General features: G+C 47.1%; 1 protein-coding gene across 2 annotated transcripts in view; it reads right to left on the reverse strand.

The window, feature by feature from the left end:
- Positions 1–22,480, reverse strand: part of G3BP1 (G3BP stress granule assembly factor 1) — a 366,859-nt gene that overhangs the window by 183,531 nt on the left and 160,848 nt on the right. For both annotated transcript variants that reach the window (XM_086931268.1, XM_086931269.1), the window contains exon 5: positions 8,196–8,289. In XM_086931268.1, the coding sequence (XP_086787394.1) occupies positions 8,196–8,289 (94 nt within the window). The remainder of the gene's footprint in view (positions 1–8,195; positions 8,290–22,480) is intronic.

Here is a 22,480-nt window from a genome sequence, read left to right on the forward strand (position 1 = left end):
TTTCAGTGAATTTAATAGGTTTTTTAAATGCTAATTCCTAACTATAACTGGTGTGAAACCTATTGTTTTTCAGTGAAGATAGATATATATATATATATATATATATACACACACACACACACACACACACACACATACATACCCCAGATTTAAGCTAGAAATTATCACCACCCGCGGGATACTAGATGCCTCTTTAACCGTGGCGGCAATTACGCTGCAGCAGTTTGATTAGGTGGGAGGGGCCGCGGCGCCCAACAGACGTGCGCAGCACTACGAAGGTCGTGTTGCAACGGCCGTTGGACGAAAGGCGCATGAAAGGGGTTACGAACTCAAACAATACAAACAGACGTGTTTCGGCTTAGCACCTTTGGCAATTTTGGCACATTCAGTTTACAGAAAACCATTAAGGAATATGCTACTTACCAGTATGCATCTGTTCTTGGCATGTAGGGCTGCTGACATTCATATCTGTGCTTAGATCGCCGCCTAGTGTTCGGTCCGGATGATTTCACATTGTTGTCCAGGAAGAGTCTTCGAAGTATCACGAGATAGGTGGCTCCTCCCCTGGACTACAGTGCGCATGGGCATCCTCTCCATCCTCAGATTGTTTTTCGCCATTGTGGCAGAGATGGAGTATGATACAGTAAGTGATGTCCATGCTTGAGATTAATTCCGAGTGCTACAGCTGCGACAGGCACCGGGGAGGAGGGCGGGCGATATGAATGTCAGCAGCCCTACATGCCAAGAACAGATGCATACTGGTAAGTAGCATATTCCGTTCGAGGCATGTGGGCTGCTGAATTCATATCTGTGCATAGAATAAATAGCAGTCTCCCCCTTAGCGGTGGTTGCCCGTGCCAGCCAGCTGCAGCAGTCTGAAAAAGAGTCCTGAGAACAGCCTGTCCTACAGCAGCTTGCTGTTTGGAGTGTACATCCACGCAATAGTGTTTGGTAAATGTATGTATGGTGGACCATGTGGCTGCTCTACATATATCCTCAAGAGGAATGTTACCTAGGAAAGCCATGGATGCCCTTAACTTGCGTGTTGAATGCGCTCTTGGGGGAACTGTTAATGTGCGTTTAGCTTTTTGATAACAAATCTGTATGCACTCAACAATCCATCTGGCTATACCTGATTTGGAAATGGGGTTGCCTTTGTGCTGTGGTGAAAAGGCAACAAACAGTTGCTTAGTCTTTCTGAAATCCTTTGTCCTGTCTATGTAATACAGAAGAGCTCTTTTAACATCTAGTGTGTGCAGAGCTCTGTCTGCCACTGAATCTGGATTTGGGAAGAATACTGGCAGTTCTATTGTTTGGTTAATGTGGAACTGTCATACCACCTTGGGCATAAATTTAGGGTTGGTACGTAGCACTAACCTATTAGCATGAATCTGTATGAAAGGCTCTTGAATAGTTAGGGCTTGAAGCTCACTAACTCTCCTTAGCGATGTGATCGCTACTAGAAAGGCCACTTTCCATGTTAGAAATTGTTTCTCACAAGAGTGTAGAGGTTCAAAAGGTGGTCCCATCAGTCTGGTCAGAACTACATTCAGATTCCAGACAGGTGAAGGCGGGTGTCTGGGAGAAATCACTCGTTTGAGTCCCTCCATAAAAGCTTTAATGGCTGGCACTCTGAAAAGGGAAAGGTGCTGCCTGTTCTGAAGATAAGCTGCCATTGCAGCTAAATGTATCCGTATGGAACTATATGCCAGATTGCATCTGTGTAGATGTAACAAATAACAATGTTTTGAGTTGATGCATCTAGCGGATTTAGGTCATTATTGCTACAATAAACGACAAATCGCTTCCATTTTGCCGCATAGCATGCCCTGGTTGTAGGTCTTCTTGCCTCCTTGATAATATTCATACAGTCAGGGGGCAGGTTCAGGTAGCCAAACTATGACCTCAGGCGCCATATTGCAAGGCTCAACTGTTGCGGATCTGGGTGCTGAATGTCTCCATGGCTCTGAGTGAGGAGACTGGGTGTAAGTCGCAGTCGTTGATAAGGCACCACGGAAAGTTCTAGGAACGTGGTGTACCATGCCTGCCTTGCCCATGTTGGAGCAACTAGGATGAGTGTCATTGAGTGCTGTCGCAGTTTGCGTGCGTGCCACCAGCGGTATGAGCGGTGCCGGAGGAAAAGCGTACGCAAATCTGCCTGACCAGTTCATCAATATCGCATTGCCCTGAGACTGCGGGTGTGGGAACATGGCGGCGAAGGTTTGGCATTTTGCATTTTCCTTTGTTGCGAACAGGTCTATCTCTGGATGACCCCACTGCTGGAAATACGGTTGTAGCACTGAGGGATGTATCTCCCACTCGTGCATCTGATGGCTGTGCCTGCTGAGCAGATTCGCCATCTGGTTGTCCTTGCTCGGGAGGTGTTCTGCCATGAGGAACATGCATCTTTGAATGGCCCACTTCCACATGCTCTGAGCTAGGTGTGACAACTGTGGAGAGTGTGTCCCTCCCTGCTTCTGGATGTAGTACATGGCAGTCATGTTGTCTGTCCGGATCAGCACGACTTTGAGGCGCAAATGCACTTAGAACGCCTTCATTGCCATGATGATTGCCATCAGTTCCAGCAGGTTGATGTGCATCTTCTTTTGCTGCGTCGTCCATAGTCCCTGCACTGTGTAATGGAGGACATGCGCTCCCCAGCCCTGGAGAGATGCGTCCGTCGTCAGCACTATTTGTTGTACAGGCTCCTGGAACGGTCGTCCCCTGCAAAGGTTTTGTGTGTGCCACCAATGCAGAGAGTTGTATGCACGACCGGTCACCAACACTAGGTCTTTTAACTGTCCTTGAGCCTGGTTCCACTGCCGTGCTAAGCACTCCTGAAGCGGACGCATGTGTAGTCTTGCGTGAGGGACTATGAAGATGCAGGAGGCCATCATACCTATCAGCTGCATAAACACCTGCGCTGGGAGCGAGTGTTGGGGTCTGAATTTCTGAATCAGCAATTGCATGCTGTTGATTCTCACAGAGTTTGGCTTTGCTTTTGCTGCCAGAGTGTCTATTGTCGCTCCTAGGTACATGTGCGGGTTGAAGATGAGACTTTGGATAATTCAGTGAAAAACCTATATTGTGTAGGAGGTGAATTGTGCGGGATATGTGGCTGGCACATTGCTGGGCTGACTTTGCTTGGATAAGCCAGTCGTCCAGATAAGGATAGACCTGAATGTGTTGTCTCCGAAGGTGCGCAGCTACTGTCGCCAAGCACTTGGTAAACACTCTGAGGGCTGTTGTGACCCCGAAAGGCAGGACCTTGAACTGGTAATGCTGGTTTTGTATGGTGAACCTGAGATTTCCTGTGCCCCGGGTGTATCGGAATGTGGAAATATGCGTCCTTCAGGTCTAGGGTCGCTAGGAAATCTCCCTGACTGAGCAATGGTAGAATTTGCTGCAAAGTGAGCATGTGAAAATGTTTGACAAGATGTATTGGTTTAGGGGCCTGAGGTCTAGTATGGGCCTGAGAGACCCGTCCTTTTTTGGAATTAAGAAGTACAGCGAGTACACCCCTGTACCCTGTTCTAAAGGCACGAGTTCTATGGCCCCTTTTTGCAGCATGCAGATGACCTCTTGCTGCAATAATTGCATGTGCTCTGCGGACATAGGACGGTGCCTTGGGGGTATGTTGGTTGGAGTGGAGGTTAGTTCTAGACAATAGCCGTATTGGATAAGTTGTCTCACCCACCTGTCTGTGGTAATGCTTTCCCAGACTGGCAGGAACTGCTGAAGTCTTCCCCCGACCGGTGTTACATGGTCTGGGGGCAGTGACAAGACGTCACTGTTTAGTATTGGCGGAGGATCTGGCGTTATTTCCTCGTCCTCTGCCTTTGGTGCTGTTGCCACGGTATTCACCCCTATTGTTCTTGTTATAGGTGGTCTGTGTGCCTCCTTTGTTGTATTGGGCTTGTTGTGATGCTTGACCTCTAGAGGTTCCCCTGTTACCGGAGCGCGAAAGGAACCTCCCCTGAACTGCTGTGACTGCAAAGCTCCCATGGATTTGGCTGTCTCAGTGTCTTTCTTTATTTTCTCTAGGATTGTGTCCACATCAGGACCAAATAAAAAAATCAGGGTTAACAGGCTGATTTAGTAATGTGGTTTGAATCTCAGGCTTGAATCCAGAGATGCGTAACCAGGCATGCCTTCTGAGCATTACACTTGTGTTGATGGCCCTAGCTGCTGTGTCTGCTGCATCTAGCGCACATTTAATGGAAGCATTTGATATCAGTTTCCCCTCCTGTATCAGCTTTTCTGCTCCCTCATTATAAGCATCAGGCAAGTGTTGTAGCAGTTGCTCTAATGTGTCGTAATGAGCCCTATCATATCTGGCTAATAGGGCCTGTGTATTTGAAATTCTCCAAATATTCGCTGCTTGAGCCGCTACTCGTTTTCAAGAAGCTTCCAAGATTTTGGATTCTTTGTCCGGAAGAGGAGCATCACCACTTGTTTGAGAGTTCGCTCTCTTACGAGCATTTGACACTACTAAGGAGTCCAATGGCAGCTGGCCCTTGATATACGTAGGGTCTACAGGTGCAGGCCGGTATTTCCTGTCAATTCTTGGGTTCACAACCCTTGCTCTTGTGCTTTCCTTGAAAATGTCACCAGCGTGTTTAAGGACACCCTTCAGCATTGGCAATGTTTTTACTGATCTCTCAAATTGAGAAAGTGTCTAACAAAAAGTCTTCCTCTATTGGGTCAGCATGCATTTCTACATCATGATTATGTGCTGCCCTTAAAATTAACGCGTTAAACGCAGCTGTATCTTCAGTTGGCGAGCTTTAGACCTTGTAGGATTGAGTGTCAGGCGTGGTGTGTGGCTCACCAGGGTCAACAGGGTCAGTCCAGGGTTGAGACTCCTCTTGATCTGTTTCAATAGGGTAATTAAATTCCTCCTCATTGTAGCCTTCCCCTACATCCTCATTAGTAGGTGTGGTTGAATATGTATATTCTTGTCCACAGGACTCCACAGGCTCAAAAAGAACAGGTGAGGTGGAAGAGTCCCTTTTCTTTTTGAGTGGGATCTTGTATGACTCCATAGGATTTTCTGGAATGATCTTTCTTTTATAAATAGTGAGTCTGCCAGAATCTGAGTTGATGAACAGTTTCGACTGGTTATCATAGGAGGGCGCTTGGAACACAATGTCCTCTTCTATGGGCTGATTCCTTTTTACTACTGACACCTTTTTGGTCGTTTCAATGCTTTGTTTTGGCTCGAACGCCTTAGGTCGTGCGGTCTGGGGCTGTCGGTGGCGTAAGCATCGGAGACTGACTGACCTTCTTCGAGGGCGGCGCCGTCTTCGATCCGACGACTTAATATTGTCACCATTTTGTTTCTGGCCTAGCGTCGACTCGAGCTCTTGGTGCGCAGCAGGCACGTTCTTTTGCTTCGACTTGACGTGCTCTTTCGAGCCGATCTTGGTCTTCGACTCGAAGGTCTTGACTACCAGTGGTTTGGAGAATGGTAGCTTCGGATCGAGAGTCTTCTGAGACTTGAGTCCCTTGTTAGTGTCGCCATCTTTTGACGTCGATGGCGTCAGTCCGACGTGCTTGACTTTAGTCACAGGCTTCGGCGCCCCGATCTTCGGGCAGACAGCCTTTTGTGACCCCGAAGGGTCGATGACACTCTTCATTTTTATTGGATCCGATGAATCCGAAGTCGTCGATCAGAGGACTGTCTTTAGCAGTTTCGGTTTAGATTGTGATTCTGTTGGTTTCGATTTCGATTTCACCATCGACTGTGGTTGATCGACCGATGGCTCCTTAGATATATTCTTAGCCGGGCCTTGACGCAGGGCTATAGAATGTTGTTGAAGATCTTGGCTAAGGCCTTCCGGCAATGCCTCGACCTGAGCCTTCGAAAGTTCAGTGTCATCATCGGCCCCCGCAACTGCCGTTGGGCCTTGCTCATCGCTCGAGTCGTCATCGACGGCTCCGATGGCCTGTGCGTTGTCCCCTACCTCGACGACGTCTTAATCATTGATGTAGTCTTCTTCATCATAGTTAGAGTTCTGCTCCGAAGCAGGATCCGACTGTTGTTCAGGATCCTCCACATCGATGCCCTCGTCGTCTTCAGCCTCGAAGATGTTCTCTGGGTCGGGCGCTGTTCTCTGCGCCGACTGCCTCACGGCGCATCGAAGCCTAAGCGTCTTTGACCTGAACCGAGAACAGGCCATGCAGCTGGCCTCGTCGTGGTCTGGAGATAGGCATTTATTGCACACCGGGTGCACATCGATGTGAGGGTATTTAGAGTTGCAGAAGGGGCATCGTTTGAACGGGCTCCGTTCCATCGTCGATTGTTGATGGGGCCTCTGGTGTCGAAAAAGGAACGCGGCCTTCGACGCGCAGCTCGAAAAACTGGAACAAGTACGCGGCACCGAACGAAAAGACAATACCGACGCCCTGAAGGCCTTTTGGCCTTGTGAAAAAGTTTATTAATCGATTCCGAACTCGAGTTAAAAAAGTACATCCGAACCCAATGGCGGAAAAAAATAATCTGAGGATGGTGAGGATGCCCATGCGCTCTGTAGTCCAGGGAGGAGCCACCTATCTCTTGATACTTCGAAGACTCTTCCAGGACAACAATGTGCAATCATCCGGACCCAAAACTAGGCGGCGATCTATGCACAGATATGAATTCAGCAGCCCACATGCCTCGAACACATAATTCAGGCAACATTTCATTAGAGAACATCTAATGTGAAATCAGACTGACTTTCAAAACAAACACCTATCTTTCTTATTTCAAAGCAGCCATCTTAGTACTACCAAAATATACATAGTGCATAGTTCAATGCCTTGTTAATTCATCGTCACATATTACATTACATATCGCTTTAGACTACAAATGCACGTCTATATACAAACTGATGGAATTCAGATCTAGCATATTTTAACATGGTGGACTGAAAGATCTATGGCAGAGTGTTCGAAATTACAATCACGTATTCCTTCTTCATTTAACCAATTGTGTCATGAATGGGCTAAATTCAAAAGTAAATCAATGCATAGTCTACTTATTACAAGACTTCTTAGGCATTTCAACCCATTGGGTTAAAATATCATTGCGCTCCAGGTCAAACATGATTAGGCCTTGAATGGGTGTACAATTTAAGATCCTAGTAAATGATCTGCGAATTGCAACATTCTATTAGGCAACAGTTATTAAGTCCTATATGGGCAGAAGCCAGGAAGCACTATGTGTACAGTATTGTATATAGTGTCTACCTATAAGCGGCCCATTTAGTCTTGCCTAGATAGAAAGAAAAGGCGTGGAAAGGAGACACGATCCCTAACTGATCTGCAACCAATGAGCTTTTGGGATATACACAAATACCTGACAGGTTCTATTTTAACTTAAGGTAGGGGACACAGTTTCATTTAGATGAGATTTAATCTTGCAGATGTGACGCTAATTCCTGGTCACTAATCAGCATGTGTGGTATCTTTGTCTGGAGATCTAGAATGTAACAGGATTTTAATCTTCTAATCTTAAGGACCTTGTCGCCCTTCTCTGTTTCCTTGGGGGGTATATGGTCAAGACAGTAGAACTTCAACTTGGTCGTATAACTTTGGTGATATTCTTCTAAATGTGCGAGTGTATGAGTGCCTTAAAGGTGTGAGGGTATACACACAGCAACAGACCACAAAACCTGGAATAGAAAATTAACTAGACGTTTTAACATGGACTGAAAATTTGAATGGAATTGGATATGGCAGTTTGATTTCGGTATGCAGAGAAGAGGGGGGGGGGGTTATTTTATCAAACCACAGCACCACCCCAAAGAAACATTATAAGCCACATTGAATTAAGGATCTTGGCAAGACTGATTTCTGTTGCCAAGGCTCTTTAGGACCAACATTTTTCAAAAACAGTGAATGGAACAAGGTTTTAAAAGAAAACTAGGTAATACATATTTTAAAATCATGTAATCAATGACCCTTTAATACCCCTTTCTGCAACATGCACATACATTTGCTTTGTGCATATCTGTTTATTTTGGAACCTAGATCAGCACTGCGAGCCTACATACAATTAACATTGACAATTTAAATCTTACAAATAAAACTAGTTTCACAAGCTTGTCACTGAAATTGTTCACTTGCCTCCACTTTTTCCTTTACACATGGAAAGGTACCCCCACCATTCAAAGGACAATAAAATGACGCAGTAAGCGGTAATGACATACCCTCCTCAGGAGGTTCGGTATCAGAATCTCCAAACACCTCATCTTGATAGCGGAAGATATCATTGTGGACATAAAACTTGTTTGCCACAGAACCCTGAAAAGTATACAAAGAATAATTAATTTCACTACGTCTTAGGAGCACAAATACACTAAAAATGTAACACTTCTGAGACCAACTCAGCTAAAGTGTAGCAGGGACACCATCGCCCTCCCTTTCCCCGCCACCCCAAACACCACCACCACCACCACCATCAAGCGTTAAAGCCAATGTAGGAAGCTTGAAAATCCTTTAGTACGAGTGCTTAGTAAGCCTTTACCTTCTCTAGTGATATGCTGCAGAGTCTAGCTATTGCAGTAGCCCCTTGCATTTGATGATCCAGGAGGACTTTAAGAAGGCTAGAGAAGTAGGTTTCTTATTCCCATACACTGGGCTGAATTAGCATAAAGACGACTCGCAGAAAACAATCTCACTCAAAACTCATTACATAAACACACACACACACACATATACATTGTAGGAAGCTTGCTCTGTATATACCATACCAAAGTTAGGTATAGTGTGCACAGAGTCCAGTGGTGGGCAGAGGTAAAGGTAGATAGCACCTCACTCTATTTGTGGCAGTATGGTTGAGCAGTAAGGCTTTTTCAGCGGGCAGTGTTAAGCATTTGTTGTACACACTCAGTCAGCAAATGAATTCTCACACAGACTGAACTTCAGACCAATTCTTTTTGTATAAAAATATTTTTTTAGTTATATAATTTTTCTAGAACCAAGCAAGCCTGGCGCAGGTAAGCAATAAATACTTTACAGCAGTAATGCAGTTTGTAAATAGTTTGAATTGTAAATGTAATTTGATTTGATTACAGTTTTGTTACTGATAATGCAATGCTTTTCAGAATATAGTACATATATTTTGCATAGGATTTTTAGTAAAGTTACAGGCAAGTACTTTTGAGCCTACTTTTCTTACACAGTGCAGTGGATGCCTGGATACTGCACTAGGAGATTTCCTGTAAACAGTTAAGTAAAAGCGTTTTTGTTAGTTAGTACAATTTTAAAGAATTTCTTTAGGTTTTCCAACTCCACACTTAGAAACTTTTCATAGAAAAACAGTCAATGTTATCCTATGGAGGAAAGTATAATGTTACTTACAAAGTAAGCATCTATTCTTGGCATGCACTTTGTTTTTCTTCGAAGAAGTCTTTCCAGTCACGAGGTAGGTGACACCTCCTTTGGGTGATCGTGCGCATGGGCAGAGACTCCATTAATAGATTGTTTGCCGCAGAGGGCGAGAATGGGGTAGTAGTAAAGAATAAAGATGTCCATACGTATGTATGTAAATTAAATAGAGAACTACCAGCAGATACAGGTATCCGGGGAGGTGGGGAGGTGGGTGGGCGCATGTGAATTTACAGATCTACATGCCAAGAACAGATGCTTACTGGGTAAGTAACATTATCTGTTCGAGGCATGTGGGCTGTAGATTACATGCTGTGCATAGACTATATAGCAGTATCCTGCCACAGTGGTGGCTAACCTGTAGCTGTTCAAGTTGTCTGAAATAGTTTAAGTACTGCTTAACACATTGGCTTGTTGTCTTGCTAACATCTACACAATAGTGTTTAGTGAATGTGTGTGGTGTAGACCATGTTGCTTTGGAAATGTAAACTATGGGAATGTTTTCCCCAAAAAAGGCCATAGTGGCCCCTAGCTTGCTAGTGGAATGTGCCCTAGGGGGTCCAGTTAGTGTTCTCTTTGCTTTTGCATAGCACATATGAATGCACTTTACAATCCACCTTGCAATGCCAGATTTGGAAATAGGATTGCCCTTGTGTGGTGGCGCAAAAGCAACAAAGTTGCTTTGTTTTACGAAAAGATTTTGCCCTTGCAATGTAGTACAAGAGTGCTCTTCTAACATCTAAGGTGTATAAAGCTCGTTCTGCCACTGAATCAGGTTGAGGGAAGAATACCGGTATTTCTACTGACTGATTTATGTGAAATGCAAATACTACCTTAGGTAAAAATTTAGGATTGGTACGAAGAACCACTCGGTCTCTGTGTAGTGGGAAAAATGGCTCTTGTATGGTTAATGCCTGTAATTCACTCACTCTACTTAATGAAGTGATTGCAATGAGGAAAGCGGTTTTCCAGAAGAGAAACAGTGGTTCGCATTTGTGAAGGGGCTCAAAAGGTGAGCCCATTAATCTTGTGGGGACTATGTTAAGATTCCACACTGGAGCAGGTGGAAGTTTGGGTGGTATGACTCTTTTTAGTCCTTCCATGAAGGCTTTGATTACTGGCACTTTAAACAACAAATGCTGTCTATTTTGTAGATATGCAGCTATTGCCACTAGGTGTAGTCTGATGAAGGTGTAAGCCAACGCCGACTGTTGCAAGTTTAACAGATAGCAGATGATGTTTTGTATGGAAGCATCAAGAGGGTTGATATGATTATTACCACAAACAACAAATCGCTTCCACTTAGCTGCCTAGAAGGCCCTTTTAGTAAGTATTCTAACCTCCCTAATGATAGGCACACATTCTGTGGAAGGTTCGAGTAACCAAACTCTAAGATTTCAGGAGGCAGATCGCGAGGTTCAGCTGTTTGGGTTCTGGGTGTTTGATTTCTCCATGACTGTGAAGAGACTGGAGGTTAAAAGCAGCTTTTGATGCGGAACCAGAGATAACTCCAACAATGCTGTGAATCAAGGTGAACGTGCCCATGTGGGAGCTACTAGGATTAGTGCAAGAGATGTTTGCCTGAGCTTGTGAACCACTAATTGAATGAGTGGGAGAGAGAGAGAATAGCGTAGACAAATATCCCTGACCAGTTCATCCATAGTGCACTGCCTTTGGATTGCCGTTGTGGGTACCTGGAGGCGAAGCTTCAGCGTTTTGCTTTTTGGTATGTGGAGAAACGGTCTATGTGAGGGACTCCCCAACTTTGAAAGTATGAGATAAGAACCGGAGGGTGGAATTCCCATTTGTGTATTTGCAATATGGTTTTTCACTCCTGGGAGGTGTTCCGCCAGGAGATAAAGTTTGAGGTGAATGGCCCACCTCCAGATGCCCTGGGCTTAGAGGGACAGTTGGACAGAGTGTCTCCCCCCTGTTTTTGTATTATCTGTATGAACCAAGATAGCTTTGCCCTCCAGGTAAGTCTGAAACGCCTTTAGGGCTAGAAAGATTGCAAGCAGCTCTATATGATTGATGTGGAGCTACTTCTGCCGAATACTCCACAGGCCTTGCACTGTGTGCTGTTGTAGAGGAGTTATCCAGCCAGTGAGGGGCGCGTCCGCTGTCAGTACTATCTGTGGAACCAGGTCTATGAAAACCCGTCCTTTTGACAAATGTTGTGTTCCACCACTGCAGAGAGCGATGAGTACGGCTGCTTACCAACACTGTCAATAGACGCGGTGACTGGTTCCACTGACTGGCTAGGCAGACCCTCCAGAATTTCGCGATTTTCCCCCCCAAATCAGCACTTTTGTAAAAATGCAGCGATTTTTATAAAAGTGCCAGCGAAATTGAAGGAATGCGTCTAGAATAGATAATCGTTCATACAATAATAATCTACGGTTAAGCAAATCAGCTAAGCCTGTCACCCAGTGGTGAAGTGGTGAATAGCGGTGGAAAGTAAGGTTTTTATTTTTTTTTATTTGGGGGAATTAAGAGGTTGACTTTTGTTGCGAGGAGATAGTCATGTAAGGTCAATGGTTTGCAAATCTATATTTTTTAGTTTGTTTTGTAATCTATGTTCACACATAAAATACTGTGTGTAGAGTTAGTATGGCTCCTGGATTAGATTAAAATCCTCTGTGCGGAAGTCTGCTTCTTAAGCAAGAAACACGAATGCCAAGAGAAAAATCAGCTGTAATGTGTCTATTTGCTTGTGGATGCTCAAGAACCCCCCCCCCCGATCCCCACCCAATTGATTTTTCTGTTGAAGCAAAATACATTGTAAACTTGTACTTACTTGTGCCATTGGCCACACTTAAAAAAAAACGCTGACCTCAAAGACACCATATAAAGTACTCTGCTAATCTTTGATCTATTTTTGGAAGCATGTGAATTTCAGGATCAAACCAAGGATTTAAAAAAATGTGGTTCTAGTATCATAGGGTTGATGTTGAGAGAATTCTTTTTATAGGAGTGGTGATGGGGGACCTTCACTCTGTCGAAATATTTCAAATAAATTTGTGAATTAAGGTGCCTTTTTAAGCTATTACATCAATGAGAGGCAGCCACTGTCTCCCTAATGCACATTCTATTCCATTAATGAACATACTGCACGTTGTTACTTTGCTTCTTAAACTGGTGCCCGATCATCGCCTCTGCTAGACAAAAACAGTACCGTCCAAACCATTTCCTTTTCCGATACTGGTTACACCATTGCATGCTACTTTTCATTTCTGAATAAAGCTCACACCTTTCTAAGAACCTCCCCAAACACGCCCCTGTATTTTATTTCTGGCTAGCACCTTGATTTAAGATGATATTTTGTGGTTCTCTGTGATTGTGTCAAACGTGGTTAGTACGATATAGTTGTAGATATTGTCTCAATCTTCCTAAAACCGTGGGTTACTGTCTCTGCAAAAAAGGTTCAATAAACTAAGACCATGAGGTTACAGTCATTTGGAAGGGGTACGAGTAATCCCTCTTACTGGACTGACCAACAGCTGCTGTGATTTACAACAGGGGGTATGACTACAGTAACCTTAGGTTTGTCTCCTTCCAAACCTTATTCAAGGGAGGTCATAGTATTGTAATTGCATTTATATAGGGTTTACTACCCCTGACAAGGCGTCAAAGTGCTTTTTCGGCGAGTAGCACGCTACTCCGGAACCCAAGAAGGATTAGTGTTGAATTAGTATAGTAAAATATGAAAGTAATTTAATTGGTGGATAGGTTAGTCTATTATTTGATTCAGAAAGATAGCGGAGGGATAGAAGAGGGAAAAAGATTTGCATTTCAATAGCGCTTGTTACCCCTGCAGGGGTGCATACATGGGCACTAGAACATCCCAGGGAGAAATACAGCTCCCTCCCACGAGGTTAGGACTGGAGCTGTGCTTCCGTAGTGCTGCAGACACTTTAAACATGCCTATTTCAAAGTGGAATACTCTGCTAAAACAGTTTCCATTGATTTCAGGCTGAAAATGAATGATTATTTGTAAAATAAAAGTGCCGCTAAATTTCGATATTTGTGGCTCTAAAAATTAATGATTGTGCCGCAAAATTTCCATATTTGTGCCGCTAAATTTACTTATCCATGCCGCAATATCCTGGGGAGTCTTGGAGTGGATGCATGAGCAGCCTTGCATGGGGGACGATTATGATGCAAGATGCCATCATTCCCAGCAGTTGCCTATAACCACGAGCTGGAATCCAATGATTGGGTTGAAACTGGAGAGCTAAAGGCTGAATATTTTGAATTCTGGCTGCGGGGGGGGGGGGTGGGGGGGGGGGGGGGGGGTCGCGGGCGTGAAGGTCAGAGCTTTGAGTATCTAGTGTGGCTCCTAGGTAGTCCCGAGTATTGGCTGGTTGGAGATGCGATTTTGGCACATTGATTGTGAACCCTAGATGTAGTAACAATCGTTCTGAAAGTGTGCTAAAAGCATTGCTGGTATGTGCTGTCTTTGACGAGCCAGTCGTCCATGCGAAGACATAGATTGCCGTCTTCTTAGTTGAACAAAAAACAATATCCCAACAGGAAATATTTGGTAGACAATTATATATGTATGTTGAAAACATTACATGAAAGGAAATAAAGGAGACAATTATTCAATTAGTCTTGTGTTATTTATCTTGTATTCAAAGGGAATTGAAAAATAGGGTCATGATCATACAGTTGAAGCAGCACTGTATTTAGACAAATCAGATGACAACCATAAAATAATTGGTGCTCAATGGTGTGCAAGTGAGAGATAGCGAGGCAAGTGGTGGGAAAAAACAGCGTGAACGGCGCAGGTAGGGTGTGAGTGCAAGTATAATACAGTGGGTGGCTTAGTGAAGTGAACAATTCAATTGACTTAAGTGTTCAATTCACAGTTAAGCAATAGCCACAGTAGAATTTGCGCCAATAAATGTGCTGTACAGTCGACAACGTTTCGACCCTCAATTGTTTGGGGTGGTCTTCAGGACGTGGTTGTCGGCTAGTTCCAGAGCTGGGAAGGCAAAAGTTGGGAGCTCGGCGAGTTGCAGCAAGCGAGCAGGCGTCTAATGAGGATTGGCGGTCAAGTGGTATGGAGCGCTGCGGTCCAGCGTCTCAGGAGTGCTTTAATGGCAAATGAGGTGCAGCGAGTGTGGGCCTCACGGTGGCGGGATGTCTGGCGTGTATCCGTTATTCATGGGTCTGGTAAACAGAGCGCCGCGGTTGGGCGTCTCACAGGGGCTGAAATAGTGCAGCAGGACCTGAATCAATCGCGGTCACTGAGGGCTAAGGTCCCTTGGGCGTCTGTTGCGGCAACCAAGGTCCGCGAGGGCAGTGCGTTTGAAGTGGCACCACTTCAAACGCACTGCCCTCGCGGACCTTGGTTGGGTCTTGGGACGAGGGGAGGGGGGGGGAGCTGTACTCCTGGTACGTTGTCCATAGCGCCAGAAGATATCCAGAATGGAGCTTGTTTACTGGCTCTGCATAGGTCATGACGACGAAACAGACGGGCCCAAAGTGTTTTCTTGAGCGGAAAGCCTGGCATGCCTTGCAGTCCTGTTCTCTGTGTTCGGTTGACAAACACAGATTACACACTTTGTGTGAGTGAGTGCCTGGGTATTTTGCGTGACACAGAGGGCATAATTTGGAGGGAGTTCATTTCATTGACTGTGGGTAGGCCAGACGGCGTTCCACGAGCTTTCCGATGGAAAGATTAGCTTTAGTAAGTAAATACGATACGAGATAGAAAGGGAGACGCAATCAAAAACAACAAAGGGTGAGTATCTTGTGCACCAAGGGAAACCGAAGGAACAGTGTTGAACCAGAGCGCAGCGATAGATGTCCGTACCCGATCACTGAAAAAAATAATCTAACAATGGAGTCGATGCCCATGCGCACTATCACCGAAAGGAGTCACGTACCTTGTGGCTGGAAAGACTTCTTCAAAGAACAAGCATTTGCAATGCAATAGGTCTCGCTTTAGGAAAGTTTGAGCTATTGGTATTGTACATGACAATTTTTTTATTTAAGTGTTGGTTTTGAAAATAGCGAAATTAATAGCTTTGTCATTTACAATGCCAATAGTTTTAACTTTCGCAAATGTGACACCTATAGCATTTGTAATGATGTGGTGGTGTCTGTGAGTGATGTGGTGGTGTCTCGTGAGTGATGTGGTGGTGTCTCGTGAGTGATGTGGTGGTGTCTCGTGAGTGATGTGGTGGTGTCTCGTGAGTGATGTGGTGGTGTCTCGTGAGTGATGTGGTGGTGTCTCGTGAGTGATGTGGTGGTGTCTCGTGAGTGATGTGGTGGTGTCTCGTGAGTGATGTGGTGGTGTCTCGTGAGTGATGTGGTGGTGTCTCGTGAGTGATGTGGTGGTGTCTCGTGAGTGATGTGGTGGTGTCTCGTGAGTGATGGGGTGGTGTCTCGTGAGTGATGGGGTGGTGTCTCGTGAGTGATGGGGTGGTGTCTCGTGAGTGATGGGGTGGTGTCTCGTGAGTGATGGGGTGGTGTCTCGTGAGTGATGGGGTGGTGTCTCGTGAGTGATGGGGTGGTGTCTCGTGAGTGATGGGGTGGTGTCTCGTGAGTGATGGGGTGGTGTCTCGTGAGTGATGGGGTGGTGTCTCGTGAGTGATGGGGTGGTGTCTCGTGAGTGATGGGGTGGTGTCTCGTGAGTGATGGGGTGGTGTCTCGCGAGTGATGGGGTGGTGTCTCGCGAGTGATGGGGTGGTGTCTCGCGAGTGATGTGGTGGTGTCTCGCGAGTGATGTGGTGGTGTCTCGCGAGTGATGTGGTGGTGTCTCGCGAGTGATGTGGTGGTGTCTCGCGAGTGATGTGGTGGTGTCTCGCGAGTGATGTGGTGGTGTCTCGCGAGTGATGTGGTGGTGTCTCGCGAGTGATGTGGTTGGTGTTCCGCGAGTGATGTGGTTGGTGTTCCGCGAGTGATGTGGTTGGTGTTCCGCGAGTGATGTGGTTGGTGTTCCGCGAGTGATGTGGTTGGTGTTCCGCGAGTGATGTGGTGGTGTCCCGCGAGTGATGTGGTGGTGTCCCGCGAGTGATGTGGTGGTGTCCCGCGAGTGATGTGGTGGTGTCCCACGAGTGATGTGGTGGTGTTCCGGGAGTGATGTGGTGGTGTTCCGTGAGTGATTTGGTAACAAAGTCCTTAATAGTGCTCCTTTTAAATAACTGAAAGGCTGAAGGAACCTTCCACTTTATGAACCCGGATCCACACAATTTAAACAGAGACAGACATCTGCTGTGGATGTATTAGTTAATGAGTAACCAGGCCAGCTCTGCAATTTATATTTGGAATGGTGAAACGCTGTCATTAACTATCTGCTCTTCTTTTATTTGCTAAAGAGAGTACTAGAATGTCCAGGTTTTTTTGTAGCTTTACCTAGCGCGAAGTCGGCCTGATAGTATTGTAGCGCCGTACATGAGTCAGAGGGACTCTGCGGCCCGCGCCTGCCTACCGTAAGTTTCAGCTTTTAAGTGACGTCAGGCGGGCGCACGCACTTCCGCGCAGGCGCAGAGTGTTCTTGGCCGCTTCTCCGGGTCCGCTTGCTGATGGCGTACAAGAGGCGATGGACGGCACTGGAGCCCGTGGCCGCGTCGCCCCCGCCCGCTATTTTTCTAAGCGCACGTTATCCGTTTTACTTTTTAAGCACACGCAATTAAAGCCTCAACACTACCCGTTCCCTCACGTATTATCATCGCGGCACCTGTCAACTTCACTCGAGCAACTTGAAATGCACATTCCCTCACGTAGAACACGAATTAGACCCAACCCCCATTTTTATTAAGCATTTTTATTAAGCGTTTGAACGGCACCTCACCCTACTCCCTTTGGCTTCCTCCACAGCACTCCGTGATCAAGGGCATTTCTGCCCGAAATGCATTGGGGATAAGTTCATACACCAACCCAGTGGACTTACGCCGTCTCTGATATGTTGTTAATATCAGTTTAAATATTTTTGAATAAATTCTTCAAGAACTAATGAACTAAACATTTGTTTATGCTGTGAATCACATGACTGATCGCCCTCGGAGTGCCTCAACAGGGGATGTATCAGCAGTTTTCTGCATACACAACTTAGTCATAATTTCTAGGTGTGTGGACGAACGACACCACCCTTGAGAGCACCCAAAACTTAACCTATACAATCTCAAAAAAGTTATCGAACCCAGCAGTGCACCCCCTATTTTTTACATTGAAGTCTATTCTTAGACATTGTAAGTGCAGTGCTGCCATTAAGAGTATATGGTGCTGGGAGGTTGCCATTATGAAACCCGCAGCACCATATATTGGCTACACTGAAAACTAAGAAGTTTAGTATCAAACTTCTCCGCACATTAAACCCGCATTGATGCCACGGTGGGATGTAATGAAAAATGCACTCAGGGGTCTTAGAGATGCCCCCTGAACAACGACCAGTCTCTGGTGGGTTCCCTGACTGGTACACATCAGCCTTCCACCAAGAGACATGTTTCTGGACCCCTGGTGTGGGAGCCTTCGCTCCCCGAGCTCAGAAACAAAGCCATTCCTGGGTGGAGGTGTTGACACCTACCCCAGGCCAGGAAGAGCCATCTGTGGCAGAGGGGCTTCAAATGCCCTGCAGCCTTCGTAATGCGACACCCAGCATCTCCTGCTATCAGGAGCAGGCCCCCTTCCCGTCTCCCCTCCTTTTCAGCAGAAGACAGGCGTAAAAAATTAGCGAGCCCAGAAGGAGTGCCCACCTCTACCAACACTACCAGTCAGGTGGCGGTGGCGCGGTGAAGCCCACTCTTCAGTGCCAATCAATCAATCACTTTTAAAGTGCAAATACTCACCCGTAGGGCTCTCAAGGCGTTGGGGGTGGGGAGGGTGCAGGTTTCGGTCCATCAAGGAGGGGGGTCCGTCGAAGAGCCAGGTCTTGAGGTCTCTTACGAAGATGGGAAGTGATGCCGTCTGCCTGAGGCGGAGCGGAAGGGCGTTCCAGGCCTTGGGCACGAGGAGGAGAAGGAGCAGCCTGGTGTGAGGGACCACAGTGTAGGAGAGCTGGGCTAATCGTAGGGACATTTGGGGTGCGTGGAATTTGAGTTGGCTGTTTAGGTGTGCGGGTCCGGTGTCGTGGAGGGCCTTGTGTGCATGGGTGAGCATCTTGAAGGTGACTCATGCCTCGATGGGGAGCCAGTGGAGTGTGCGCAGGTGCTGGGAGATTGGGCAGTGTTTTGGCAGGTTGAAGACCAGTCTTGCGGCGGCGTTCTGGATGTTCTGTAGCTTGCAGGTGAAGTTTTTGTTTATTCCGGGGTAGAGTGCGTTGCCGTAGTTGAGTCTGCTGGTGACTAGGACGTGAGTGACTGTCTTTGTGTGTTAAAGAGGGATCCATTTGAAGGTCTTACGTAGGAGGCGGAGGATGTGGAAGCAGGAGGACGAGACTGAGTTGATCTGGTGGTCCATTTTGACCTCGGGCCCAGGATGATGCCCAGGTTGTGTGCGTGGTCCGTGGGGGTGGGCGGTTTTCCGAGGGCGGGGGTCCACCAGGTGTCGTTCCAGGCATCGGGGTTTGGGCCCATGAGGAGTACTTCGGTTTTGTTGGTGTTAAGTTGTAGGCAGCAGTTTTTCATCCATTTGGCGACGGCTTCCATGCCTTCTCGAAAGTTGTCTGGCTGTGTTGGGTTCGTTGGATAGGGAGAGGATAAGTTGGGTGCATAGGACAATGCTGAGTCCGTAGGTTTTGACGATGGGGGCGAGCGGAGCTATGTAGACGCTGAGCAAAGGGGGAAGGGTGGGGGGGGGGGGTAGTCTGACCCTCTTTTGCATTCTGCCAGAGAGGAAGGAGCTGATCCAGTCTAGGGCTTTGTCCTGGATCTCTGCGTCGAGGAGTCTGCGTGTTAGGGTGGGGTGAGAGACTTTGTTGAACGCTGCTGAGAGGTCAAGGAGGATGGGGGCTACTGTTTTTTCCTTTGTCCAGTAGGGTCCGAATGTCGTCTGTTGCCGCGAGGAGGGCGGTTTCCGTGCTGTGCTTTTTCCAGAAGCCGGATTGGGAGGAGTTGAGGATGTTCAGCTCTTCGATGAAGGTGGCGAATTGGCGGTTGATAGCTTTCGCAGGGAATGGGAGCAGGGAGATGGGTCGGTAGTCTTTCTAGGTCAGTGGGGTACACCAAGGGTTTCTTTAGGAGGGAGTCGACCTCGGCGTGTTTCCAGTCGTCGGGGAATGAGGCAGTAGCCAGGGAGCCGTTGATGGTGTGGCGGAGCATGGGTGCGATGGTGTTGGCGGCTCAGTTGAAGATGTGGTGGGGGAGGGGTCCGTGGGCGGCCCCGGAGTGGATTGACTTCATCGTCTACAGTGAGTCTTCGGTGGTGAGGTCTGTCCAGCTGTCAATCGTTGGTTTCATGGCATCCCAGGTGGTTGGTGGAAGTTCTGTGTGTTGGTTGTCGAAGTGGTCGTAGATGCTCTTGATTTTGTGGTGAAGGAAAGTGCTGAGTCTGTCGCCGAGGTCTTGTGAGTCGCTGGTGGGTTGGGAAAACTCCTTGATTATGAGGTCTTCGCTGTTGTGTGCGTGTGTGGAGATTCGGTCTTCAATCGCTTTTTTCCTTGCTTTTCTGATGAGTTGGTGGTGGGAGTTGGTAGCAGCTCTTAAGTTGTGAGTTGCTGTGGATTTGGTGTTCCTCCAGGCCTTTGAGGCGGCGGAAGGTGCGTCTGGATTCCCGAAGTTCGGTGGTGAACCATCTGGCTTTCTTGGTTCATGGGTTGTTTTTCTTGATGGGGGCTATGGTGTTGGCGCTGTCAGAGATACATCTGTGCAGGTGTAGCGGGGAGACCAGGGAAAAAGAAGGGAAGTCCCCACATGTAGAATGGTGGATCGCTGACTACTACTCTCCCCTCTTTCCACACGAATCAGAATGAATGGAGCACGGGACTCCCCGTTACTATGGAGGGACCAAGTCAACAAAACAGAGGAAGGTGCCTTTAATTGGGCGTACCTGGAGGAGGGAGAACCCACACCCCCGGATGACCCGGCTCCTCCGACATTGGCCAAATGGACGGAAGCAAGGGAAACAGCGCGTAAGGACATCGCGGAGGAGGTTTTGGCGTGTAGCGGAGAACGAGTGAAGTTCAGAAACGGAGTTTGGAGCATAACTGAGCCGGGAGAAGAACGACCGGAAACGCTGTCCACGGAGGTTGCAGTGCCTGGAGGCTACAGTCACCACGATTCGCCCAGCCACACTCGCGGAGGAGTGTGGTGCAGCCAGGTACGACAGCGTGTGTCGGGCTGGTTGGGGAGGCGGGGAGACTCGTGATAGCAATAGCCCTTCCAACCAGCTACTGCCTGAAGGGACTGAGGTGTAAATACTCTGTTGTATAGTTTTCCTATCCTGTCCCTTACCTTTCCCCTACCCTCATCACTCTTTCCTCTCGACAACCTCACTCACTTCGTGTATATAGTCATTTGAATATACACTTGTGCAGCGGTGATCCTCACTCCCGGGTTTCCCCTTGGGCTTATACATGAGAGAATAAAAGTCCTGACGGGCGTACTTTTCTTTTCTGCATGTCCTGCGGTGGAGCAACCGGGGACGAGCAGCCAGCAGAAGTCTACACAAGAACCCTACGGGACCCAAGAAGACCCCAGACGTCCCCTGCAATTACAGATCCTGCTATATTAGCCCGAGAAACTTAGAAAAAAGAAAACCTTTATCAAAATAAAGCCCTATATACTAAGGACCAGTCTCCGAGCCCTTCCTTCAACCCAGCCACAGTAGGGTTTGTACAGCTGTGTTGGGTTTGTCGTTTTCGGCGATGGTTAGGGTGGCGTTGCTGGGTGCAGAGGTAAGCTGGTCGCCAGTGATTCTGGCCCAGTTTCTTTGCAGGAGCAGGTGTCTGTGGATGATGGGTGTTTCGAAGGTGAAGTAGACGCATCGGTGGTGAGTCCATGGGAGTTCGGTGGTGTGGCTAAAAGTGATGGAGCTTCCTGTTGTGAAGAGAAGGCGGAGGGTGTGTCCAGCTGCATGCATGGGGCCAGTCACATTTTGGCAGAGTCCGATGTGGCGATTGTCCAGGAGGGATGTGGTGTTGGAGTCCAGTTGGTTGTCGATGTTGAAGTGGAGGTCTCCCAGCAGGGTGTAGTTGGTGGATGTGATGGCATGCGGGGAGATTATGTCCGTGATGGAGTTGTCAGACGGTCCGGGGGGTCCAGGAGGTCGGTAGAGGAGGTTTCCTCTGAGGGTGGTGGTAGGGCTGGTCTGTAACTTGAAGTGCAGATGTTACATCGAGTCTGTGGGCTCGTCAGGGAGTGTGCTCAGGTGGATGGTGGATTTGTGGACAATGGAGATTCCTCCTTCCAGGCAGGTGTGGCAGTCTTTACGGAAGATCTTGTGCCCTTGGGAGATGGACAATGGCGATGTCCGGTCCCGAGGTGGTGTTGGTCCTGGTTTAGTTGAAGAAAGCTGCGTCCGGGGTGGTGCTGTTGAGGAGTTCCCAGATTTTGGTGGCATGTTTGTGGAGGGATCGGATATTGAGGAGGATGCTTTGCAGGGTCCTTGGTTTGGTTGTGTTCTCATGGCCATGTTGTGCTGGGTCCGTGTTCCTGGCGGTGCTGTAGGTTTGGCGGCAGTGATGACAGCGGAAGGGTCCGTAGGTGTCGGCCAGCAAAGCACTCCCCAATCAGGATTAGGGATTGGGCTCAGTCTACCCCGTAGGGTGAGCACACCAAGGGTGTAGTCACCCTAAGGTCAGTAGCCCATTGGCTACTGACTTTGAGACCCCTAAAATGCCCCCTATATACAGCATTTAGGGAGCAGCCTGTACCAAGAAGGGAAATTCCCACAACCTAAAAAAAAAAAAAAAAAAAGGACGAAAGAAGACACTCAGCAGAGGCGACTGCAGAGAACAACTGAATTGGCCCCAACACTACCGAATGTCTGACATAAATAAAAATATTAAAACAAAATTAAAACTAATACATATACATTTAAAATAAATAAAACACTTAATAATTTAATGTAATTTTCTTTTTTTTAATTTCATTTAATTGATTTAATGTAAAAAAAAAAAATTTTTACCCTGTACGCCTGTACCCCAAAACCCCAAAACTGACCCTGAACCCTAAAAATATCCCTGTACCCCAAAAACCCAAAACTGACCCTGAACCCT

This window comes from Lissotriton vulgaris, chromosome 7, assembly GCF_964263255.1.
Source record: "Lissotriton vulgaris chromosome 7, aLisVul1.2, whole genome shotgun sequence".
Lineage (NCBI taxonomy): Eukaryota > Metazoa > Chordata > Amphibia > Caudata > Salamandridae > Lissotriton > Lissotriton vulgaris.